Genomic DNA, 24,486 nt, shown 5'->3' on the forward strand with positions numbered 1-24,486 from the left:
TGGGCACCATCCCCAGGCGAGGCCCTGCCCTCATCCTGCCCGGGGCAAAACGGGGCAGGAGGGGGGAACTCGCACCTCCAGCCCCGCGGGATGCAGGATTTGCCCGCACTGGCTCGCTGTACTGCTCAAGGGGCTGACACCGGTGTCCCCCCTACTCCTCCTCAGCATCCATGCAGCTCCAAGGGGTGTCCCCCCAGGACCCCCCATGGCAGCAGCAAGCAGAGAGTTCCCCTCCGTGGCTTCCTACTAGGCACGGCTTGGTGAAGAAAGGACGAATTTCTTTGAAATCCCTGGAAATAGAGGGTTGTGGCTCCCACGGAGCCTGGGGGCCAGGGGCAGGCAGGAGAAGAGGGGGCAGAGGGGCTGCGCTCAGGGCAAAGCCAAGTTTCCCTTACAGGCATGCCAAGATCAACATCAGACCTCGCCCCTCGGGTATGGGAAGCCCATAACCTGCAGGAAATGCATTTTTGGGGGCATCTCAATATGAGATGAGCGTGAGCACCGGTGCTGGGCTCCTACAGCAGCACCCTCCCGCTGGTACACAGCCCTCACCAAACCTAAGGACCCTTGGGCTCAGGTCCCTCCAGCCCGCAGTGTGATGGGACTGAAACAGCGTCTGGGGAACGGGCTCCCCCTGCACCATGGCCCCGGGGGCCTGATCCTGCTCCCACTCACTGAGGGACCCAGCGCTGGGGCAGGGCTGGGCCGGCAGGTGCTGGACGTGGGCCCCTCGCATTGCCCCATCCAGGCAGTCTCACGTTTACAGCCCAAGGCCCCGGAGAGGGGCCCACAAGGATTGCTGAAGGAAGCTGCTTTCCTCACGAAAAAAAAACTTTATTTGGAATGAACCCATAAATAAATAAGTGCACAGGAACCTAATGGATTAAAACCACATTGAACACAGGGCTATTTCAATACATGGTTAATGTTGGGGGGTCCTGCACCCTCCCTGCTCCATCCCCAGCCTGGTGGCCGCACCCTGCACCCCTGCAGGACCCTCGCTGGTCACTGTCACCCCCCTGCCCCCCCCCAGGTCCCGTTATCTCGTAGCTGATCACAGCCAAGGCCACCTCGAGCTGTGTTTGTTCCAGAACCGCCAGCATTGCAACAAAACCCGGTATTTGCTGCAGGCTGGCGGGACACCTCGTCCCCCCAGGACTCGTCCCCCTCCTGGGGCTCTGCTGAGTCAGGGACTGACCCCAGTAAAGGCAATGCAGGTGGGGGCTGCCGGGGGGGCAGGGGACAGCGAGGGCTCCTCCACCAGGAGGGGATTTCAAGCAGGGAACAGGACGGTGCGAGCTCAGCTCTCCCTGAGCTGTGTCCCCACCGGTGCGATGCCGAGGGGCAGGAGGTGGCACAACCCCGCGAGGCTGGCACCAGAATTGCCCTACCCCAGCTGCATCAGTAGGGGTAGGGCGAGATGGAGATGATGATGAGGAAGATGCTGCGTGCTTGCCGCGCTCCCGGGGTCAGCGCCTGCACCCGGAGGCGATGGGTGCCGGGCGCGTGCAGCGGGCGCATCGTGGCGATGACGCCTCGGCCCCGCTCGGCCCGCAGGGCGAAGGGGCTGCTCCCATCCTGCTCCAGCAGCGTGAAGAGGGTGCGGGCACCGAGGGCACTGCCCGGGGCCAGGCGCAGCACGTCGCGGCCGGCGGGGACGCCGAGGGGCAGCGGGAGCAGCACGTAGCGCAGCGTGGCGGGGCCGGCCGTGCCGCAGTCCGGGGCGCAGTGGCTGAAGCACACCCTGCACCCCAGGGACACAACAGGACATGAAGGAGCAGCTGGGGTGCCCAGAACACAGTGCCACCAGAAGTGGCATGGGATGGACACCCCCAGCCCCGCAGGATGGCTCACCCAGGGCTGGAGCCTCGCCAGTAGCCGTCGGGGCACGGGGCGTCCTCGCAGCGGGCTCCTCCGCGCATGTTGAAGCACAGCTGGGCAGAGGCGCACCGCACCGTGCCTTCCGTGCACTCATCCACATCTGCAGGCAGAGCAGGGATGGGTAGAGGGGAAGGAGAAAAACCCTGGGTTCCTCGCAGCCCCAAGGGCGCGACAGCCAGGTCACCGTAGGGACTGGGGTTGCTGACCCCAAAGGAGTGAAGGCTTCACTGACCGTGGCAGGTCTTCCCGTCAGGCAGCAGCCGGTAGCCAGGGGGGCACATGCAGCGGTAGCTGCCCTCGCTGTTCCTGCACTCGTGCTGGCACTGGTTCGGCACCCGGCACTCGTCGAGGTCTGGGGACGAGAGGGGTGAAACTAAGCAGGGAAACACCAGTGCCCCTCAACCCATTGCTGGGGAGCTCCCACCTCCCCTTCCCTGCACAGCCAAGCCTGGCGAGACCCTGACACCGTGGGCAAGGGTGCAAAGGAACTGAGAGATGGGGCAGCAGTGGGCAAATGCAGACTTTTAGGCAGACTTTTGGGCACACAACGGTCTCCAAACTCCCTGCAGAGCCCCTGTGCCCGCTCACCGGTGCAGGTGCCGTTCCTCCTGACAAACCCAGAGGGGCAGGGACCCCGGGCATCCGGCCCCGCAGCCTTCGCCACTCGGCTGAGGGTGAGCCGCGGGTATGAGCGGCCCCGCAGGCGGCTGCTTGGCCCCAGCCAGCGCAGGAGAGGGTCCCAGGGGGTGCTGCTTGCGGTCCCCCCTCCTGTCCCTGCTGCACCACACTCGCCCTCCGGCAGCAGGGCCGTGCCAGGGGGGCACAGGCACTCGTAGGAGCCCCTCAGGTTGCGGCACTCGAAGGCACATGGCGGAGGAAACTGCAGGCATTCATTAATGTCTGATGGAGGAAAGAGAGAGGGAGTTGTAGGTGGATGGGGAAACTGGGCAGGGAGGGGGACAGGGACGTGTCCTGTGGGAGCTGGGCTCGTACCCAGGCAGGGCCAGGCAGCGCCCAGGGAGCGGTACCCGCGGGGGCACACGCAGCGATGCGTCCCCATGGTGTTCTCGCAGATCTGGTTGTAGCGGCAGGCGTGGGAGCCCTCGGCACATTCGTTGATGTCTGGGGACATGAGGGGGACAGGGAGGTGGCACCTGGGGCTGCTCCATGGGCAGAGGCCCCTCACCACCCTCCTGCTCCATGCCTCCAGCCCCAAACCACCGCACAGCCCCCACCCCAGTAAAGGGTCCGTACCAAGGCAGTGCAGCTGCTGAGGGTCCAGGACAAATCCGGGTGGGCACTGGTCTCCTGGGAAGCAAGCAGAGGTTGCAGAGAAGGGACACGTCACTGCAGGGAAGTATCTCTTGTGCCCTCCCAGCCACCCAGGACCAGTGAGGGATCCCAGCACCTTCCTCTCCGTTCTCATCCCCCTCGTTACCTGCATCGAGGGAGGTGCTGAGCTGGAAGCTGAGCTCCTCCGAGGCTGGGTCAAAGGAGGCTTGGACCTCCCTGGCCTGGATGCGCTGCACCCGCTGCGGCTGCGGGCCAGGAGTGGGCTCGTACTCGACAGTGTGGTTGCAATGAGCACGGGCGAGGCGCCCGTCCTGGAGGAAGCTCTGCACTGAGCCCCCGCTGAACCTGTCTGCCCCTGTCTGCACGTAGCGCTCGCTGAAGTCCTGCGGAGGGAGCAGGACGGGGGCGATCAGGTCCCGGACCCCACAGGCACCCAGCACAGGAGCCACGCTCCGCTGGGGAGGGTGGGAAGCACCAGCACCTGCAGCAGCAGCGTGGCCTCGCCGATGCTCTCGGGCACGGAGCCGCTGACCATGCTGTCCAGCAGCAGGGTGCCACTGGCATCCGCACCCCGGGCAAGGTGGGTGATGTGCAGGAGATCACCTGCAGGGATGGCAGTGCTGAGAGGTGGCCCACGGCACCCCAAAACCAGCTCCTCTGCCCGCCGGGCAGCACCGAGCCCAGGACAGCAGCGGGCTCAGCCCCCCCGTACCCATGAGGATGGTGCATGGGGGAGAGGGATGCTAAAGCCAGGCAGGAGCGGGCACTGCCCCTGTCCCTCCTCACACAGGGAGGTGACACCAGAGGAGCCACACGCAGAGCATCCCTCACCTGTACCGAACTCCACCTGCGACTTGTGCCTGAAGACGCCCCGGGTGAGCAGGATCCCACTGGGGACATCCCCGCCGGCGTGCGTGAAGGACCAGTAAACGGGGGCCATGAGGGTGACCAGCACCCGCATCAGTGGCCCTGGCATGGGGAAGAAGGTGTCACCGCAAAGCCAGCACCCTCCTTAGGGGGCACCCAGCCTGATCCCCCCAGCACCCTGTGGGCGGCAGCACAGAAGCGGGGTGTTGCTTTCAGGATGCTCCTTGCTGTATATTTCTGCTTGGCATTCTCCCTCTTTCCCCCAAGATTTTCACCCGACACGGGTCAATCATTCTCCCCGGGGCGCGAGAAGGGTGATGTGCCACCACGTACCGACGTGCCGTGGGACGCCGCTGATGCTGGTGCGGATGGCGGTGGTGCCGGAGCGCGGCTCGTCCAGCACGCTGGCATTGAGGGTGGCAACACCGAACTCACGGGTGTTGATCACGCCGATCAGGCTGCCCCGCACGCGGCGGGGCTCCCCTGGGGACAACACACAGCACTGGGGCTGCTCGCCCATGGGAAAGCCACCAGAGCAAGGCCAGTAGCATCCCCACCTGGATGCGCACACAGCCCCCAAAGGCACTGTGCCGTGTATCGACAGGGGATGCTGTGAGCGTGGCCCCACACCTTGCACCCACCAACATGCACCAACACCTGTCCCCAGCATGCCCCAAGCCCCTTCTCTGCACCCATACACATTCCTGGCCCTGGTCCCAAGTTTTTATTTGCTTTTCCAGCACGCCTGGCAGCAAAACGCCAGCAGCTGTGCAGAGAGCATGCAGCGCTTCCGCCGCACCGCCGCTCAGCCTGGCAATCTGCTCCCTGAGAGAGGATGTGCCTGGGCATTTAGCAGGACCCCTGGGACACAGGAATTTAATCACTGGCAGCAAATTCAGGAAGCCCGGGGAGAGCCAAAGGGCTCACGGGGGCCACAGGCTCGCTCGCACGCACGCAGCAGCTGCTTCAGGAAGGCTTTGGCTTGGCTCAGGCCTTTAACTCGGAAAGATGAGTGATGAAAGAGATGAGAGAGAGGAAAACTGGATGCAAACCAAGGGATTTAAAGTAAGAAAGGAGAAGCAATATTCTCCCAGGATACCATGAGGCCAGAAGCCCCCAGCCGCAGGCAGACACTCACCTTGCACCACGAGGGAGGTGCGGGCAGCAGCGGAGCCCAGGGCATTGCGAGCGATGCAGGTATAGGTGCCCGTGTCCCGGGGGATGGCAGCAGGCAGCAGCAGCGTGGCGTTGGGCAGGATGCGGCCACGGGGCCCCTCTGGCAGTGCTTCCCCATCCCGCTGCCACTCCACAGATGGGGTAGGCTCCCCCGACACCGCGCAGTGCAGCAGCACCCGCTGCCCGGCGCGCACCGACTGTGCCCGTGGTGTCACCACCACCGCGGGGGCACCTGGGCAGGGAAGGGGACCCAAGAAGTGTCACCTTCCCCTGGGCTTGTGCAAGCGTTGGGGTCCTTTAGCCACTCAGATGGGGCCAAGGGCAGGACCGCCTGGGGGAAGCACTCACATGAAGGCGCGTTTTTCAGCCCCTTTTCCCCGCAGCCAATGTCCAACACCTTGAACTTTATCTTCTTGTCCTCTCCCCATTCCCCCCAGTCTGACCCTCTCCCTCTGCCCCAAACCACCCACACAAACCGGCTGTCCCACATGGCGAAACGCAGGCGCGGGGCCTGAAACACCCTCTTTCCCCCAAAATGAGGGTGTGAAGGGGCAGGACTCACTCTGCAGGGCCAGGGTGACCACCTTCGCTGCCGTGCCCACCTCATTCTCCGCCACGCACCGGTAATGCCCCGCATCGGCACTCTGGTGTCACAACAGCGTTAGCACAGCTGTGAACCCACAACGGGGTGGCAAAGGCACTTCTGAGATGCTCAGCTTTGCCACAAGATCTCCCAAAACATGCTGCCCACCTGCCTCCCTCCCCAAAACCCCCACTCACCCCCAGGCTGCGGATGGCCAGCGAGCCATTCTGCAGCTGGCGCAGCCGCCGGCTGCCCACCACCGGCACCCCGTCCTTGCTCCAGCGGATGAAGGGCGCGGGGTGACCCCTGGCATCACAGTCAAGGACAGCATCACCCCCGGGGGGCTCGACTCGGTAGGTGCTGGGGGCCCCCTGCATGATGGGCGCCTCTGGGGAAGGGAGAGGGGTGGGAAGGGACCGGGGGTGGCTGGGTGCATTGGACCCTGACCACTCCAAGGGCACCTACCTGTCACGGAGACCAAGCTGGTGGCCCTGATGGTGCCGGCGCTGTTCTCGGCACGGCACACGTAGGTGCCGCTGTCGGCATGGGTGGCTGCCGCCCGCCGCAGGGTGCTCCGGCCACGCTGCCCTGATACGCCCTCTGCAGCACACAACCCCCCAAAAAAGCCCACATGGGGGTTATAACCCGTGTCACCAATCACCCGGGGACCCCAAAATGTGAAAAAGCCAGGAGGGAGGCAGGGCTGTGTCCTCTCCCCAGCCCAGCACCCTCCACCCAGCTGCCCACGCACCGGTGAGGGGCTGCCCGTCGGCCGTCCAGGAGATGTGGGGCTCGGGGCTGCCCGTGGCCTCGCACACCAGCTCCAGCTGCTCACCCCGGCTCAGGACCATGTCCCCCGGCCGGCGGGTGAAGGTGGGCAGGGTGTGCACCCTGAGGGAGAGCCGGCGGATGGCCTTCCCCGCCGAGTTCACCGCGGCGCAGGAGTAGCTGCCGGCATCGCCTTCCTGCGCACGGAAAGGGCGCGGCGCCCGTCACGGGGTGCAGCTCCACCCTGACACCCATTTTTTGGTAAATTCAGCTGCTTGAGGGGCCTGTGCTCACCTGGACGTGGCGGAGCAGCAGCTCCCCAGATGGCAGGATGGTGACGGTCCCACCGCGGTCCTGCACCGGGGCTCCCTCCCGGCTCCAGGACACGCGGGGCTCAGGGATGCCACGGGCAGCGCAGGGCAGCAGTGCGTCCTGCCCCTCCAGCACCGCCAGCTCCACGGGGCTGGCCACGATGGTCGGGGGCACTGGGTGGGACAGACTTTATCACACTCACACAAACAACCCACCGGGGTCCAGGGATGCTGCAAAACTACCCTCAGAGCTGTCTGCAGCCTCTGCGGGGGCTGCTGTGGGGGTGCCCACACCCCGGCTCCAGCACCCCAACCCTCCAGCTTGTCCTCAGCTAAAGCCTTACCTTGCACGATCAGCCTGGTCCTCCCCATGGCAGTGCCCGAGGGGTTGCGAGCCACGCACAGGTAGCTGCCGGCGTCTGCCACAGAGGCTCGGAGGAGGTGCAGCTGCCCGCTGGGGAGCACCTTCAGCCCAGGCCCTGTGGGGACAGGCAGGAATGAAGGAGAGGAGACGAGAGAGCAGCCGTACCAGAGCTCAGGTGGAGCACAGGGACCGCTCTGCCTGCAGACTGCCCCTTTCTGAGAAAGCCCCAGGGAATGGCTCCAGCGGCCACCGGACACACTGGGGAGCCCCAGGGCTGGCTGGACACCCTGCCCCTGTAGGTCTCCTCAAGTACACCATACACAGAAGCCACCCAGCGGTGCTGGCAGCTGTACCACCCAAATCCACCCCCGTACAGGGGCTGGCAGGCAGTGCGGGCTCCTGCTCACCTCGAGTGATGCTGGCACCGTCCTTCTGCCAGGTGACCTCCGGCCGGGGGACCCCGCTGGCCTCGCAGGACAGCACCGCGCTGGTGTTGACCAGCACCAGCACCATGCCGGGCAGGGGTTTCAAGGCAGGAGGCTCTGCAAGCGACAGAGAAATGTTTCCACCAGCATCCCCCCAACAATGTGCAGGGAGCAGGATCCCCTGAGCCACACATACCATGCACCACGAGCCGGAGATGTTTTCGGGCAGTGCCTGCGGTGTTCCTCGCCGTGCACGTGTAGTGACCGGTGTGAGCAGGCAGCGCCTGCCTGATCTCCAGGGCTCCTAGAAGGCAAAGAGGGGGCAGCAGGAGGGCTGCAGGGACCTGCTGCCCCCCGGTGCCCTGCCCCGAGCCTCTACCTGTGGGCAGGACACGGTAGCCGCCCCCTCGCCTGCCCAGCTGAGCCCCATCCTTGCTCCACGACACCGTTGGTGGGGGCACACCGGAGGCATAGCAGGTGAGGACCGCAGGGGACAGCCGGGTGACGGCCACATCCGTGAGGTCATCGGCAATGGTGGGGGGCACTGGAGGGGGAAGAGAGGGAGGTGGGCAGGATGCACAGCCCGTGCTGGAGGGGAGCTGGATCTGACGCGCACGGATGCAGATATTTCTGTTGCCCCTGTTCCCAGTCCCCTAGAAGGGACTCAAGTGCAGGGGGGGCTGAAGCACAGCTACATCACATCTGGGGGGTGGGGGGAGAGACCCCAGTAAGGCAGCTCCCTGCAGTACTTGCAGCCCCCCAGAGCTCACCGTGGACAGACACAAGGAACACCTTGCGCGCCTCTCCGGCGGCGTTGGTGGCGACGCACTCGAACCACCCCTCGTCCCGGGGGCTGGGGCTGGTGATGAGCAGCGAGCCCGAGGTCTGCACCCTGCATGGGCACAGCACACGCTGGAGACAGCCCCTGCACCATGGGGGGACAACAAGAGGGGGAAAACCCAACCCAGGGGCAAGGTGGGTACCTGTATGCACCGGGCAGGAGGTGTGGGTTCAGAGGGCGGCCGTCCTTCTCCCACCGGACCCGGGGTGCAGGGGAGCCCGATACATCACAGACAAGTGAAGCCGGCTGCTGGGCCAGCAGGGTGAGGCTGGGGGGGCCAGGGGCGATGGCAGGAGGAACTGCAGGAAGGCAAATGAGGAGCTGGGAGCTGCCCGGAGGGGGTGAGCAGCAGTGCAGCGTTGTACCAGTGAGAGCTGCCCAGCAATAGGGGGTGGCAGCAGGGGTACAGGAGGGATCCAGCTCATTTTCCTGCTTACCCAGGACACGGAGGTCCAGGCCTCGCCGGTCAGAGCCAGCAGGGCTGGAGGCCACGCAGAGGTAGTAGCCGGAATCCTGCACCCGAACAGGGTCGATTTGCAGGGAGCCATCGGGCAGGAGCTGCAGCCTGGGGAGGGAGAGCAGGTGAGCCCTGCGAGGGCTCTGCACGGCCAGCAATACATGGGGACACGCAGCCGGGAGGGTGGCGAGCACCCTGCAGCCAGATGTGGCATGTCCCCTGAGGAGGCATGGGGACAGGGTACAGCCCTACACCAGGGGACAGCAGTGTCCCTGCTGCAGGCGTGCTGGGCACCCACTGGCGTGGAGAGCAGCACAACCTGAGTGCCAGCTCTGGGTGCCACCAAGCTGCAAAGCCTCATACCTGCTGCTCCCACGAAGGGACAGGAGCTGGCCATCCTTCCGCCACGTCACCCGGGGCACGGGCCACCCTGCTGCCTGGCACGGCAGCGTGGCTGACCCGTTCACGGGCACATTCATCTCCTCAGGGCCCAGCTGGATGTGTGGGGCCACTGTGGCAGAGCCCACAGGGAATGGAGAAAATGAACAACGGAGCTCAGAGAAGGAGAAATCAAACCCAAACCACGCCTCCTTTCCCATCACCCCATCCATAGGAGACCCCGAAATATTGGGCAGAGTGTGGGGATGGAGAAGTCAGACCCAACCTGTGCCTCCTTTCCCATCACCCCGTCCATAGGAGACCCCGAAATATTGCACATCCCCGAGCTATCAGGGATGGAGAATGCGCTCTCCCCCAGCCAAGCCCCGTGGCAGGGTGCTGCTCACCATGAATTTCCACCTGGAAGCTCTGCCTGCTGTCCCCCGGCGCCGTGCCAGCCCTGCAGACGTACTCCCCGCCGTCTGCTGCCCCCACGTCCTGGATCCTCAGGAACCGGCCCTCGGCCAGGGTCTGCCTGCGGGCATCCCCCTAATCCCCCCGGGCAGCCCCGGTCAGTGGCTGTGCCCACAGGGAACACAACGGGGCTGAGAGGGGGGAACCCAGTCCCGCAGCCCCCCGGCACACGTACCCGCAGCGGGGAGCCCTCCCGCTGCCACTCGATGTGGGGGGGCGGCACGGCGTCCACAGGGCACTCCAGGGTGAGCTGCCCCCCCGGCACAGCGGTGATGCTGGGGGTCTCTCCGGTGCCTGTGGTGCTGAGAGGGGCTGCGGGATGGGTGACAGTGGGTCAGGGGTGGCAGGTGGGTTGGGCACCCCCGTGCCTGTCCCCATCCGTCCCCAATTGGCCACGAATAGCCCCCCTGCTCTGTGGGGCTGCCATGCTCTGCTCCAGACTGACACCCCCCCCCCCAGGTGTTTACAGCTCCCCTGCTGTCCCCAGATGGGTCTGTGGGATGCACCAAAGCCCTGAGCACCCTGACCCTCACCCCATGCACCCTCCTCTTGCTGGGGCCACACTACCTCGGGCGCTGACGTGGAAGCTCCTGCTGTCCTCCCCGGCGGGGCTAGTGGCCAGGCAGGTGTACAAGCCGGAGTCGGCCACCTATGCAAAGCCAGGAGAGGGAAAAAAATGAGGCAAAAACAAGACAGAAAGAGAACGCAGGTGGGGAAAGGGAAGAGGAGCCCCCACCTCCATGCTGCTGATACGGAGCGTGCTCTCGTTCCCCGCCGAGAGCCAGGGCCCTGCCAGCAGCTGCCCGTCCTTCTCCCAGGTGACAGCAGGCACAGGGACACCCGCCACCACGCAGGTCAGCTCCAGCGGGGCGCCCACGGCCACGGACATCTCAGTGGGGTGGGAAGCGTCCTCAATTTGGGGGGGCTCTGCAAGGCGCAGGGGAGCCGGGAGGGCTCATCCCTCAGCTGCTCCCCAGGGTCAGCTCCCCCAGCCCAGGGAAGACACGCACCCATCACCAGGAGGCTGAAGGCTCGGCTGGCTTCCCCAGCCTCATTTGAGGCCACACAGACGTACACCCCCGCATCAGCCGGCCCCACAGCCCCCAGGCCTAGCTGTGGGCCGTTGGCCACCCACTCGCTTGGCAGCACCGGGGTCTTGCCGAGCTTCAGCCAGGTCACTGTTGGTGCTGGGGACCCACTGGCTTCACAGGTGAAGGTGACATCGGAGCCCTTGGCCACCACCTGCTCCTCGCTGCTCTCCGGGCTCTCCAGGACAGGGGGTGCTGGGGACAGAGCCATCTCCTTAGTGGGGCAGCGGGAGCAAAGCTCCCGGGGGTCCCAGGCACTAGGGAAGGTTTTGGCAAATGCCCAGGGTCCTGCGAGCACCCAGAGGTGGCTCAGCCTCCTGCAGGGGTTTGCCCAGCACTAGGTGCTCTGGGTCCTGCTTTCGGGCTGGTCCCTCCTTGCTCCATTCTTCCCGAGCCCACCCAAGGGCCAATTCAGCTTGCAAGTGAGGAGGCAAAGCACAACACGTGCTCTGCAAGCAAAACTGGCCTCCACCCTGCTCCACCTCAAATCCCCGGCTCCTCCATACCCAGTATCTGCAGGACGAAGCTGCGATCAGCCACCCCTGCCTGGCTGGAGACAACGCAGGTGTAGAGCCCGGCGTCAGAGACCTGTGTGCGGGAGATCCTACCCCGTGGAGCAGGGCACAAGGAGGAGGAGGAGATGTCAGTGCCAGGCCCCCCAGAGAATAGTGCTCCCAACATCTCCACCTGACACCTCTGCCATGCAGACCCAGGTGCTGCCCCCAAAACCTGCAGCCAAGCATCCCCCCAGCATCTCTCTTACCTGAGGACGTGCCCGGCCGAGAGCAGCGTGACACGTGGGGACAGGCGCAGGGGCAGCCCGTCCTTCAGCCAGCTCACGCGCAGGGGAGGGGACCCCCGTGCCCGGCACCGCAGGGTGACCGCCGCGGACAGGACGCCCCGGACCACATCAGAGCCATCGGCACCTCCCTCAATGATGGGGGGCACTGGGTGGGGGGACGAGAGGGGCTGATGGGGCTGCTGGGGACAGGTGGCCGTGCCCGGTGCCCCCAGCCCCACTCACCCAGCACGCTCAGCACGTGCAGCCGCGCATCCTCGCCCGCGCCGTTGCGTGCCAGGCAGGTATAGGCACCCGAGTCGGCGGCGTGCAGCGCCTCGAGGAGCAGAGCGCTGCCGTCCGGTGACATCCTGCACAGAACAGCACCGCAGTCACCTGAGCACCCCCAAGGCACCCACGGGGCAGAGATGCCCCGTGCCTGGTCACACCCCAGGCTGCAGGATTTGGGGTGTGCTGCAAGGCCAGCAATGGCCCCCCATTGACTCACCGGGCACGTGACGGGGGCTGCAGCTGCAGGGGCTGCCCGTCCTTCAGCCAGGAGATTTGGGGGGGCGGCTGCCCCTCTGCCCGGCACTCCAGCCTCACCCCGCCGCCCTCCGGCACGCTGTGCTCGCTGGGGACCCCTGCACCAAGGATGCGGGGTGCCACTGTGCGAGAAAGAGAAGAGAGAGGCTGAGGAGGACAAGAAAAAGAGTAGGAGGAAGGCTCCCCGTGGGGGGAGAGCCCAGGGCCTCCCACCACCCCATGAAGCCTCACCTCGCACCAGCACCAAGAAGTCCTTGCGCATCTTGGTGCCCCGGTCCTGTGCCAGGCAGGTGTACCGGCCCTGGTGGGAGGGCTGCAGGGCGCTGATCTGCAGCTGCCCCGCCCTGGGCACCAGGTCTTGCTCCGGGCTGCTTGCTGCCAGGAGATGGGGCAAAGGGGTTAGTGGTCGTGCTCCTCTGCAGAGCCCTCCCCAAGCACCCTGTCGTGCTCTGCCCCCCCAGTTCCCACCCCTGGGACCCCAGTTGATTAAAGGAGAGGTGGGGGCTCTGCAGAGCAGGGTGCACTGCCGCAGGTTTGCGGGAGGAAAGAGACACGGGTTTGGGGGCAAACCCCAGTCCTGGAGGCACCTGAATGGCTGGTACCCAGAGAGCTCAGCACTACACCCCTGCATCGCATCCCGTGCCCAAAACCCATTGCTGCCACCTCAGCAACGAATGCAAAGCCTCCTAAAAACGTGCAGGAAAAATACCAGTGCATTCCTGCTCTGCCTCCTCTCCTGCAGTTCTCTCACAATGGGATTAGAAATAGGGAAACTGAGGCAGGGCTGCCTCAGACGGGGCAGAAGCCCGGCACTGCATCACCTCCGTGCATACCCAGCGGCCTCCCGTCCTTCAGCCAGGTGACAGCGGGCACACCGGTGACTGCACAGGTCAGGACGAGGGGGCTGCCCATGTCAGCATCGAGTGTCTCCTGCTGCAGGTCCTCAGCACCCGGGGGCTCTGGGGAGGAGGAACAGGGATGTGGGGAGTGAGCAGGGACTAAATCCCAAGCCCCAAATCCCAATCTGTTTGCAGGCAGCGAGTTGCTGCGTCCCTTTGCAAGCCAGAGCTCGGGAACTGCACAGAAACGGCCCCATTAGGGCACCCGCATGGCCAGGACAGGTGGAGGGCACCCAAAAACACAAGAGCCACAGAGGTGTTTGCCATCAGCCCCTCGGTGGGAGGCTCACCTCATCCTCTACAGGATGGCTCCAGCTGGGGGCTGCCATGGCATAGCAGAAGAGGAGGAGGAAGAGGAGGTGGGGGGCAGATCAGTGACCCAGAGAAGTGTCAGCAGGGCTGCCTTACCCAGCACAACGAGAGCAAAGTGCTTCTCAGCTGAACCGGCCGGGTTCTCGGCCACGCACACATAGCTGCCAGCGTCACCCACCTCTGCCACGGCCACCTGCAAGGGGGGAGCACAGCCCCACTGGGGACCCCCAGCCAGGCACTACTGGGGCTCAGAGCTCAGCCAGCCCCCCCCTTGGGGACTAAATAGAGCCACGTCCCCTTGGCACAGCCACCCCCTGAGCACGGGGACACCGACCTGCAGGACTGTGCCCCCCTCCAGGAGCTGGTGCCGTGGGCTGGCCGCGATGGGGACATCGTCCCGGAGCCAGGACACCGCGGGCACCGGGCGCCCGCTGGCTTGGCACTCGAAGCGGACGGTGCTGTTGGTGGTGGCCGTCACCTCCTCAACCCGCTCCTCCGCAGCACCACGGATGGCCGGGGCAGCTGGAAGCAGGGCGTCAGGGGCTGCTGAGCCCCCCCAGTATCTCCCAGCCCCTCTCACTCACCCAGCACCTCCAGCTCATAGTGCACGCGGTCCCTGCCCGCCTCGTTGGATGCCTCGCACGTGTACCTGCCCACGTCCTCCTCCCGCACCGCCGGCAGCTGCAGCACCCGACCCCCTGTGGCACAGGGTGGGGGCAAGGTGGGGAGAGCCCCGTGGTGGCGGTCCCGTCCACTGTCCCCCTCCCACCCCGCTGTGCATGGCCCCCACGCAGCCCCGGTGATGCGTCGTGGGTCCCACGGGTGCTGCGCGTGCAGGCAGGAGCAAGGGGACAGGATCCGACCCCCCCTGTGCTGGGGATGCTCTGGTGGCAGGGCCGTTACCTAGCAGGATCAGCACCCCGGGGCCGGGGGCGAGGGGCTCCCCGTCCTTGTACCAGGTGAGCCGGGGGGGCGGGATGGCGCTGGTGTCGCAGGAGAGCGCGGCGGGCTGGTGGAGGACAGCCTGGCGGTGCTCCATCACCTCCCCGTCCCCGTCCTCCTCCCGGTACAGGATCTCGAAGGCTTCGCTGGAGCTCAGCTGGTGCTGGAAGAGGGGCGGCACTGCGGGGACAGGCTGCCATGAGCTGCGGGGAGGGGGACATTACCCCCAGGTGCAACCAGAGATGACAAGATGCACATTATCAAGCACATACACCCCCCCCTTTCCACCCCGCTCCCACAGGGGACCCCCATAGGGACCCCTCTCCCCGGTTCGCCCCCTGCCCTGGCTCACCCTGCACGTGCACGCTGAAGTCCTTGTCGTCTGCGCCCAGGGGGTTGGTGGCCACGCAGGTGTAGTGTCCTGAGTCCGGGACGCTGACAGGTTTGATCTGAAGGACCTGTCCCTCGTGGAGGATCTGGAGGTGGCCGGCGCTTTCCAGGAGCTGCGTGGGGACCCCAGCCCCAAGGTGAGGAAGAGGAGTGATTACACACCAGGGCTGAAGCATGCAGGAGGGGGCAGAGCCCAGCCAGCCATATGGAGGGTGTGTGCCCCCCCCCAAAACCAGCATCCTGCTCCCTGGCTGCCCTTAGGACCTCACCTGCCCGTCCTTGTACCACTGGATGGTCGGCTCGGGCACAGCCCATGTCTCGCACTGCAGCGTCACCGTGCTATTGACCCTGGTTCTCACCTCTGTCGTGGCAAATTCCCCCGAAGGGTCATCTCGGGCAATCGAAGGAGGAACTGGTGGGGAGAGAAGACATGGCTGGGAGGAGAGAAGAGCCCCTGAACACCCTTGCTCTGCCCTAACCAGCAACGTGCAGCACCCTGGGGTGAAGGGAAGGAAGGGGCACTGGCCCCATAAGGGCGGCAGGGTTGCTGTGGGATTTAGGAGGCACAAGGAGAGCTCACGCACCCAGGACCTTCACGGTGTAGTTCCTCACGGCCTCCCCAGCCTCGCCGGCCACAACGCAGCTGTAGGTGCCCGCGTCCTCTTCCTGGGCATTCAGGATCTGCAGCCCGTGGCCACCTGGGCAAAGGGGATCTCCTGAGAGGGTTCCTGCTCACAGCTGAGGCTGTTTATCCCCATGGAGCACATGAAGGCTTCCTGAAGGACCTGCTGACCGCCTGCAAGCCTGACTGGAGGGCATCTAAAGCTCTTTAAGAGGCCAGTTTCCAGGCTTATAAAAACCCGTGTGGTCTCACTGATACTGCTGAGAAGGTTTTAGCTATTATTAGATGATGTGGCACATCCATCTGATGGCCTGAGCCTTTCATGTCCTATGGGACGATGACTTCTCATCACCCTGGGTATCACCAGACCAAGAAAAGACCCCGCTCCCACCCCTGGGGTGCTCAAAGGGGCTCCATGGTGGCGTGGGACCCCTGGACACTCAAAGGGGCGCCAGCCAGTACCAGAGAGCAGGCGTACGTCCCGCGATGCTTCAACGGGGACCTCGTCCTTGAGCCAGGTGATGCTGGGAGGCGGGTAGGCTGGAGCCTCACAGAGCAGGGAGATGGGGTTGTTGATGATCACAATAACATCTGCCACGGTGGCATCGTGGGCATCTCCAGCATGCGTGGGGCTGGCTGCAGAGACGCGTTTGCACGGCAGGAGCTCAGCGTTACCGCCCATTACAGCCACACTGCTGGCTGTAGGGGTCAGGGATCCTCACCTCCTAACTGGGGCAGGCACTCGAAAAGCCCCAATAAGCCCATGTCCCCAAGACTCTGCATCCCAAAACATCTCGTACCTGAAATGTTCAGCAGGTAGTGCTTAGTTTGCTCCCCCACGGGGTTGGAGGCCACGCAGGAGTAGCGGCCAGCGTCAGACGGGGCAGCCTGGGGAATGCGCAGCACGGAGCCGTCGGGAGAGATGGAGGTGGCTCCACCAGGCAGAGGGTGGCCATCCTTCAGCCAGGTGACCTCAGGTTGGGGGTTGCCTGTGCAGGGTAGAAAGTCGGGTTTGGGCTCGGTGCAAAGTTTTTCCATGCGTGCACGCAGCCTGGATGGGGCCACTGCGTTGGGAAGCAGGGACACCAGCCCAAATCCAGACTTATCGCAATCTGGATCAGGATTTTAGAGACTGCTGGATGAGCCAGCAAGAAAAAAAGAAAACTGTCCTGAGTAGGAGGTGATTAATGACTCCCACTGCAAAAGGAGAAACCAGATTAGAGGAATTTTTGATCCATTTTGGAAAGATCGGGGCTGACGTCGTGGAACAAGCTCCCCGCGTGGGCGCCCCCTCCCCAGCACTTTCCGGACAGCCCAACTGCAAGGCCAGGAACTATCCCCAAAAAGCTCCTCAGCCGACCTCAGCTATTCCTATGTCATCGGCTGGAACCGGCCGCTTGCTCCACGCCCCGAAGGGAGGCTCAGGCTGGCCGCCCCCGGGCCCCATCTCCCACCACCCCCGCGCAATGCTCACCCGCAGCCAGGCAGGACCAGGTGACAGGGTGGCCCTCGGGCACCGTGACGGCCTCTTCCTCATCCACGTCCTCAATGTGGGGAGGAACTGGGAACGTGAGAGGCCAGGGACATCAGCAGCTGGACCAAACCAGGCACTGAACTCATGCGCTAAGGCACTTGAAGGACTCTGGTGCTGCAGCTCCCACCGCTGCACCCGGTGCTGACCGGTGCTGTCCCTGCACTGGTGAAGCCCTGATGCCCCCCAGGAGCCCGTCATAGGGATGGTTGTCCTCCCTTACCCAAGACCTCCACGTGGAACTCCCTCCTGGCCTCCCCAGCGACATTGCTGGCCAGGCAGGAATAGTGGCCACCATCCTGGGCTCGCACGCGGGGCAGCCTCAGCATCCAGCCCCCTGCAAGCACGGAGCGGAGAGGGCTCAGGGCACGGGTCCAGGCATCGGCACAGCCCAGCACCACTCCACAGGGTGGGAGCTTGCTGGGTTTAAACTCCTCAGCATTAAGCAGAATGCATTCGTGGACATCTTGCAGCATCCACCCCTCGTCCCACCTGAGAGCACGCGCGTGTGCTCGCTGGGGGTGACAGGAGAGCCGTTCCAGGACCAGGTGACCGTGGGCAGGGGGACACCGGTGGCCTCGCAGGTCAGCGTCAGGGCTCTGTGCAGAGGCACACGGATGTTGCTGGTGTATCCTGATCCTTGGATGAATTTTGGAGGAACTGGGGAGACAGAAGGGATGAACATCTGTTTGCAAAACAGCCACCAAGACAGCAAAAGAGTGAAAAAAAAAGGTGACGGATGTTGAACCCAGCTTGTTCCCATCCTGCTGCTTGTACAGGCTGAGGACACAAGCACAGAAGGCCCATCAGCATCAGCTGAAGTTGATGCCTTTGCAGGTGTTACAGACCGGGTGACACACAGCAGCACGTGCCACCTACCTGCGCCCCCAAACCCACACCTCCAGGTGTGACACCAAGCTGGCCACGTGCCCCACGCCACCCCAGTCCTTTTCCAGCTCAAACACTCAATACCCCAGCCCACAGAGTTCCCCCAAGCCCTCGGAAAGCAGCTGACTTTGTAAAACACGAGGTGCTCTGCTCTGCTCAGCCTGGAAAGAAACCATTGCCACAGGCTGGTGGAGCCACTTCTACTGCTACTTCACCTGGTGCACCCCCCTCCTGTCCTCAAACCTATATGCTGCGTTACCCAAACTTGCTCCAGGCTCGTGATGCTTTGGGCACGTGGTGGGACATCCCCACCCTGCCAAGCTGCCTGTGTCCCTTCCCCGCAGCCACCAGCCATGCCCCCCACCCTCACCGTGCACCGCCACGTCGAACTCCCTGCGCTCCTGCCCCGCCGTGTTGGCCGCCAGGCAGACATATCGCCCTGCATGCTCCAGCGCCGCCTGGGCAATGCGCAGCCTCCAGCCCTGCTCCGACAGCAAGAGCCCGTCCCCAGCGGCCACGGGCTGCCCGTCCTTCAGCCACGTCACCGTGGGTGCCGGTGTTCCCGTGGCCTCACACTCCAAAACCGTCTCGCTGGCCTCAATGACAGAAACCTTCCTCGGGGCTCTGCTGCTGCCCCGGATCCTCGGCAGCACTGTGGGCAGAGGGACACGGGACAGAGGTGAGGCTGGAGGAAAGCACTTGGAGGTATGCAAGCAGATATAAAACCGCCATCGAGCTGGCTGGTGGCAGCAGGAGGGCAAAGCATATCCCAGTGGGTGCAATTAGTGCAGTTGTGCTGCTGGAGCAAACATCAGCTGCAACCAGAGTGGAGCCAAGAGGGGAGCTGGAGGGGACCAAGCAAACCCAGCTGGCAGCATCCCTTCCAAAACACCCAAGGCAGGGGATAATAGCTGTGAACTTTTGGGTCCAGCTGGGCCTTGCATCAAGGGAGAACGTGTCTTGCTCAAACATACAGCTTAGGAGAGGCAGCTTCAGCCACCCCTGCAGGACCCCCACGTCTCGGGGCCCTCCAGCTCACCGTGCACCCCCAGGCGATGCTCCTTGCTGCTGCTGCCGGCAGCGTTGCTGCACTCGCAGGTGTAGGTCCCCTCGTCCCCCAGCTGCACCTTCTCGATGTAGAGCATCCTCCCTCCTGCAGACACCAGCTTCGGGCTCCCGGGGTGGGCAGAGAGGGGCTCACCTGCCGGGGGGGGACAGCAGCCTCCTCTCAGGCTCCCAGCAGGACCAGTTCCCACCCAGAAGCCGGGCACTGCTCAATATAAAGCACTCCTTGCTGCCCAAGGAGAGCAACGTGAATTGGTTTTATGCTTGGCTGCAGCAGGAGGCCCACAAGGAACAGGCTGGCAATTGGATTTCAAGTTTAACCTGGCGTTTGCTCATCTAAGATGCTCCTAAACCATGCAAGGGGCATCACCTGCCCTGGGCAGGGGGGTCTGTATCTACCTGGTGGGTCAACACCTGAGGAGCGGGACCTTACCGTCCTTCTGCCAGCTGAGGGCAGGGAAGGGGATCCCATGGCACTCGCAGGCCAGCCGGACAGACTGCCCCTCCAGCACGGACACGGTGGTGGGCTCTGCTGAGGAGAACGCCGGGGGCACTGCAGGGAGAGAGAGGAGAGAGGCAGCTGATGGCAGGGGACAAGGAGAGAGGGACAACTCCATCCTGCTCACCACCTATGGCTCCACCAGGCTTCGCACAAAGATCCAGCGAGACTGCTGGAAAAAAACGTGGAAATAATAATATGCACTTCCCAGCTATTAAGAGAGCGATGCTTTTAATTGCACGTGGCCTACAGCAGAGGCTGGCTGAGCCCCACAGCCAGGCCAAGGTTGGCCAGACGCAGCCTTGTTAGGTAGCACAGCTCGCTGCGAAGGTGACCTAACACTTTCCATTATCGGACGCCGTTCCCATAATTACAGCTGGCTGGAGAAGGGTAACTCCTTCCCGTGAGGGATATTAGCTTTTGGAAGAAAAATCCTAACACCCAGAAACCTCTGAAAAACAAAAACAGCAGAACCCAAACAATCGAGCCGAGCCAGGACACCAGGCCAAGCGTGCAACATCTCCCTGGGAAGGGAGCGCAGGAGCGGGGAGAACTGGCTTTCCTCCCCGCCCCGGCTGCCTGCCTGCAGGACTCCCACCAGCTGGCCACGAGCATCCCCGAGGGAAGTCGGGCCTGGCTCTGCCCCGGCGCTGTGGACGTGCTGGAGGGGCTGGGGTTTGCAGGGATGTACATCGTGAGGGATGCACCAGCATCCTCCTGACCCAGGCAGGGGAGAACAGGGGCTGATGCCTGCGTGCTGCTGTGATGGATGAGGGCGCAGAGAGCACAGAGCAGCCCTGGCAATGGCAACGAAGTCCCTTTGCTCTCCTGCCCAAGCTTTGGGAAGACAGCTGCGTCGTTACTGAAATACCCCCAAAGCAACTCTTGTGCAAACATTGGCTTTTTCCCCTCTCCTGTTCCAGTAGGGGATTCCCTACCACCTCCAGCTGCATCATCTCACAGAGCTTTAATCCTTTGGACACTGTTTTCCACGCCAGCGAGCCACCTCAGGTACACTTTATGCTGTGCAGTGTTTGTTTCTATGTACATAAATGTCCATACACCCCGTATTTTCCTGATGAGCTATCTCAGGCCCAACAGCCCTTACCCAACACGTTCAGGTTGTAGTGTCTCTCCGGGTGGCCGGGCACCTGGCACGTGTACCTGCCCGCATCCTGCACGGCGGCTCGCCCCACCTGCCACAAGGAGAGACGGTGAGATTCTCTGCAGCCCCTTTTCCCTCCCATCCCATGTTTTGCCCCAAAATATCACCTGGAGCACAGTCCCATCCACTGACAGCCGCATCCCTGGATTTGGTGTGAGCAAGGTCCCATCCTTCAGCCAGCGGGACCCCCGCGGGTCGACCCCAGGGTCCGGGCAGCGCAGTGTCACCTCCTGGTTGACGATGGCAGAGACGTTCTCCTCCTCGCCCAGGGCAGTGGGTGGCACTGGAAACAGACAGGGCAACGCCACCCCCAATCCCCCCTTCCCAGGGCTGGCCCCACAGCCCCCATCCTGGGGAGAGGGCAGGGAGCAGCCCCCAGCCCTGTGGGGGGACACACGGAGCCTGTGGCCACCGTCAGGAAAATGGGCTGGGGACACACGGGGACACTTACACCGCACCTCGACGGTGGCCTCGTGCCTGTCCTCGCCCACGGCGCTGCTGGCCACGCACGTGTACGTCCCCGAGTCCAGGAGGCGAGGGGTGGGCAGGGACAGCACGCGCCCGCCGGACAGGATCTGTGCCCCCCGGGAAGGAAAGAGCCCAGCTGAGCATGAAACCAGGGAACTTCACTGGGCTGCAAGCAGTAACTGAGATAGGTGGGCACGGTCCTGCCTCGAGCCTGTCCTCGTCACATCATGGGGACCCCCGGCTCTTCCATACGGCAGGGAGCAGGGCTGAGCACGTCCGTGCTCCCATGGACCAAAGGCAGGGGGGAAGACTTGGGCAACATCACATCTGCTCAGCACCAGCAATTGTTTGTTTCGTGGTTTTTTTTGGAAAAAAACAGAACAAGGAACCAGAGCATCCTTCTGGAGGCATGTCCCCATGGAGACTCGCTCCCCGCCCCCCCCCCCCCCATAGCAGGCCACCTCACCTGCGGGCCACCCGCCACCTCCTCGGGCACGGGGTTGCCGTCCTTGAGCCACAGCAGCGCCGGGGCAGGGCTCCCGGTGGCATCGCACCGCAGTGTCACCGCCTCGCTCATCACCGCCACAATGGGGCTGGGACCAGCCGTGATCCGCGGGGGCACTGGGGAGGGTGGAGGGGGCACAGCAATGTCACCAACAGCACCAGGGGGACAGAGATGGGGACAGCTGGGGTGGGAGACTCCAAGGTTTGGACCAGGCAAAGCCCTCCTGTAGGGCCATGGCCCTTGGGGACATTATCTGGGATGGATGTGGGGTAAGGGCAAATGGGACAGACGAAGAGGTCTCTGCTAAACCCAGCTCTCAGGGACGTGCCCCATGGGCTGGGATGGCCATACCAGCCCCATGCACACATGGGGGGCCCTGGGAGAGCACCCCACTCTCACACAGCTGCTCTCCTCCCCCTGAATGCCACGGACTCACCGGTCACCCGCAGGCTGTACCCGAGCTCGGTGTCCCCGGCGGCGTTGGAGGCCACGCAGCGGTAGCTGCCGGCATCGGGAAGACGGGCACGGGGGATCTCCAGGCGTTTCCTATCCCTGGACAGGATCCGGCCCGGGCTGGTCACGAGCTGCTCGTTCCCCTTGTACCAGGAGATGTCTGCAGGGAAGGAGGGAGATGAGATGTAAGGAGCGTGGTGGCAGCATGGGGGCACACACCAGGGACACCCCCAGGGAAGCTCGAGGGTGGGGACAGGCTCACCGGGAGCTGGCACCCCCGTGGCCAGGCACTCCAGGGACACCGTGCTGTTCTCCAGGACAGCCAGGTCCACCTCGCTGGGCTCGATGTTCGGAGGCACTGCAACCCAGCACACATGGCCATCAGCTCTGCGCAGCCCAAACCCAAACCAGCTGCACTGCGTGCACCAGTCCCCATTCTGGGAGGGAACCTCATCACTGCACAGTGATGCTGCTGCCCTCCAAGTCACCAAACAGATTTGTTTCCCCGGGATGCGATACTCATCCTACCCAGGGAAGGGATCTCCGCTCCCTGCCTGGTTTCTCACCCAGCACCTTCAGCATCACGTCCTGCTTGTCCTCCCCTACGGGGTTGGCTGCGACACAGGTGTAGACACCCTCATCGGTCAGGTCAGCCTTCTCGATCTAGAGGGAGGAGGGAAGGTTCCTGACTAGCTCTGGTCACTTGTGAGCCCAAACTGGACCCTCTCTCTCCAAAACTGGACCTCTCCTCTCCAGCTCCTGCAGCCCCAGGGCTGGGTTTCTCCTCCAGCAATGTCCAGCAAAGCGGGGTTTGCCCAGCAGACCCCCAGCAGGAGCCATGCCCACGAGCTGCTGTGTCCTCACCCTGCTCGGGAGCCTGGTGCCCGTGTGCTCCAGGGAACACAAACCCCTCCATCACTCCCACCTGCCCTGGCCGGGGTCAGTGCCACCCCATGGCACCGCTGCTTCAGCCCAGACACTGCCATAGGGAAGTCCCGGGGCACACAGCCCTGCCCGACGCTGCTGCACGGCCCCTGGGCCCCATCATGCCCCCCACCTGGAAGAGGCTGCTCGTGGCTGGCAGTGGGACCCCGTCCTTCCTCCAGACGAGCCGTGGGGGCGGCGTGCCCGTGGCCTGGCACCGGAGCGTCACCGGCTGGCGAAGGGCCACGGTGACGGCATCCCCCTCCGCGATGCTGACCGAGGGGCGCGCTGGCCAGAGGGGAAACAAGGTTGGGGGAGAGCTCTTTGCTATCCGTGCCCTCCCTTATGCATGGGACAGAGAGCAGGTCTCCCCCAAGCGCTGAGCTCACCTTGCACCAAAACCCACACCTGCACCTGGGCCGCCCCGGCCCGGCTGCTGCCCTGGCAGACGTAGAGCCCTTGGTGGGCGAGCCCCACGTGGGAGATCAGCAGGGTCCCGCCATCCTCGGACACCACTACGCTATCCTCTGTGCCCAGTGGGCGCCCATCCTTCAGCCACCTGTGAGGAGCAGGGGGGGGTGGCAGGTTCTTGGGGTGTCCTACCACCACCCACCCCGGTTTCTGACCAGGAGCAAGGGGGTGCTGCGCCCGTGGCACTTGCAAAGTCACCAGATCATGGAGGAGAGCAGGATCCCAGGGATGAGGAACAAGAATGGATGCCTCCCATCCTAAAGGACACCCCAAGCCAGGGGTCCCCATTACCCAGATGGAGTCCCCATCCCGATCTCTGCTGCATCTTTGCATGTCGGGCTCTGGGGTGCCCCCAGAGAGCTGTGCAGCCCCCTAAGGCAGCTCAGGGGGACATGGGCAGGACCCCCATCCTGCCCCGTGGTGCTCACCGGATCCGGGGCATGGGGACACCTCTGGCACGGCAGCAAATGCGCAGGGAGTCGTTGGCGACAGCAGTCATGTGGCTTTCCCCATCACCGATCAGCAGCTGGGGGGGAGCTGGGGACAAGGGGAAAAGGGGACAGCAGGCTGGGACCAACCCTGGGAGCCTAGCATGGGAGCAGCCAAGAGCTCGGAGGGCACAGGACCCCAGCAGAATACCAAAACCCACAGCTGTTTGGGGCCAAATTTTCCTTCGCACATACTGCTCTGATCTCAGAAAAGCTGCAGTTTCCAGCCACCTCCTTCCTGCCGCCATAAATCCCTCCTCCCCGCTGCAACCCCGCCAGGCTTGGCTGCAGCCCGCAGCCCCCTTACCCTGCACGAGCAGCGTGTGCCGCACCGCGCTCTCGCCCGCGGGGCTGCTGGCCAGGCAGGTGTAGGAGCCTGCTGAGCTCTCTGACGCCCGCTGGACCCGGAGCAGCGTGCCGCCTGCGAGGAGCAGCACCCCGGCACCCTCAGGCAGGGGCAGCCCGTCCTTCCGCCAGCTCAGGGTGGGCAGCGGGTTGCCGCTGGCCGAGCAGAGCAGCTCCACGGGCTGGCCCACTGCTGCCTCCACCACGCGGCCCTCGCTGGAGATTGTCGGTGGCACTGCAGGGACAGAGAAATGGGGGAGTGCGAGTGCAGAGCGCCTGAGCTGAGCAC

The 24,486-nt window shown here is 64.2% G+C and overlaps 1 protein-coding gene across 3 annotated transcripts in view; it reads right to left on the bottom strand.

Annotated features, from left to right (window-relative positions):
• Positions 1-16: 16 nt before the first annotated feature.
• The window catches only part of HMCN2 (hemicentin 2), a 38,647-nt gene continuing 14,177 nt past the window's right edge, over positions 17-24,486 (bottom strand). For all 3 annotated transcript variants that reach the window (XM_080562291.1, XM_080562290.1, XM_080562289.1), the window contains 54 exons: positions 24,160-24,432; positions 23,793-23,901; positions 23,283-23,452; positions 23,027-23,181; positions 22,536-22,632; positions 21,953-22,327; positions 21,478-21,632; positions 20,651-21,118; positions 20,487-20,574; positions 19,313-19,432; positions 18,854-19,015; positions 18,185-18,466; positions 17,419-17,586; positions 17,150-17,263; positions 16,870-16,956; positions 16,196-16,384; positions 15,858-16,031; positions 15,358-15,471; positions 15,043-15,185; positions 14,736-14,886; positions 14,345-14,563; positions 14,026-14,139; positions 13,776-13,963; positions 13,538-13,634; positions 13,064-13,189; positions 11,931-12,605; positions 11,670-11,853; positions 11,413-11,510; positions 10,829-11,101; positions 10,555-10,745; positions 10,386-10,467; positions 9,994-10,130; positions 9,752-9,893; positions 9,330-9,477; positions 8,652-9,074; positions 8,439-8,560; positions 7,865-8,212; positions 7,651-7,785; positions 7,224-7,358; positions 6,863-7,053; positions 6,552-6,765; positions 6,266-6,400; positions 5,998-6,188; positions 5,780-5,861; positions 5,180-5,449; positions 4,375-4,524; positions 4,006-4,143; positions 3,656-3,777; positions 3,320-3,557; positions 3,136-3,189; positions 2,470-3,003; positions 2,114-2,233; positions 1,855-1,981; positions 17-1,744 (listed from right to left, as the gene is read on the bottom strand). In XM_080562291.1, the coding sequence (XP_080418417.1) occupies positions 1,402-1,744; positions 1,855-1,981; positions 2,114-2,233; positions 2,470-3,003; positions 3,136-3,189; positions 3,320-3,557; positions 3,656-3,777; positions 4,006-4,143; positions 4,375-4,524; positions 5,180-5,449; positions 5,780-5,861; positions 5,998-6,188; positions 6,266-6,400; positions 6,552-6,765; positions 6,863-7,053; positions 7,224-7,358; positions 7,651-7,785; positions 7,865-8,212; positions 8,439-8,560; positions 8,652-9,074; positions 9,330-9,477; positions 9,752-9,893; positions 9,994-10,130; positions 10,386-10,467; positions 10,555-10,745; positions 10,829-11,101; positions 11,413-11,510; positions 11,670-11,853; positions 11,931-12,605; positions 13,064-13,189; positions 13,538-13,634; positions 13,776-13,963; positions 14,026-14,139; positions 14,345-14,563; positions 14,736-14,886; positions 15,043-15,185; positions 15,358-15,471; positions 15,858-16,031; positions 16,196-16,384; positions 16,870-16,956; positions 17,150-17,263; positions 17,419-17,586; positions 18,185-18,466; positions 18,854-19,015; positions 19,313-19,432; positions 20,487-20,574; positions 20,651-21,118; positions 21,478-21,632; positions 21,953-22,327; positions 22,536-22,632; positions 23,027-23,181; positions 23,283-23,452; positions 23,793-23,901; positions 24,160-24,432 (10,340 nt within the window). In that variant the 3' untranslated portion in view covers positions 17-1,401. The remainder of the gene's footprint in view (positions 1,745-1,854; positions 1,982-2,113; positions 2,234-2,469; positions 3,004-3,135; positions 3,190-3,319; positions 3,558-3,655; positions 3,778-4,005; positions 4,144-4,374; positions 4,525-5,179; positions 5,450-5,779; positions 5,862-5,997; positions 6,189-6,265; positions 6,401-6,551; positions 6,766-6,862; positions 7,054-7,223; positions 7,359-7,650; positions 7,786-7,864; positions 8,213-8,438; positions 8,561-8,651; positions 9,075-9,329; positions 9,478-9,751; positions 9,894-9,993; positions 10,131-10,385; positions 10,468-10,554; positions 10,746-10,828; positions 11,102-11,412; positions 11,511-11,669; positions 11,854-11,930; positions 12,606-13,063; positions 13,190-13,537; positions 13,635-13,775; positions 13,964-14,025; positions 14,140-14,344; positions 14,564-14,735; positions 14,887-15,042; positions 15,186-15,357; positions 15,472-15,857; positions 16,032-16,195; positions 16,385-16,869; positions 16,957-17,149; positions 17,264-17,418; positions 17,587-18,184; positions 18,467-18,853; positions 19,016-19,312; positions 19,433-20,486; positions 20,575-20,650; positions 21,119-21,477; positions 21,633-21,952; positions 22,328-22,535; positions 22,633-23,026; positions 23,182-23,282; positions 23,453-23,792; positions 23,902-24,159; positions 24,433-24,486) is intronic.

Source organism: Anser brachyrhynchus (assembly GCF_964034855.1).
Source record: "Anser brachyrhynchus genome assembly, chromosome: 19".
In the NCBI taxonomy this organism is placed as follows: Eukaryota; Metazoa; Chordata; class Aves; order Anseriformes; family Anatidae; genus Anser; species Anser brachyrhynchus.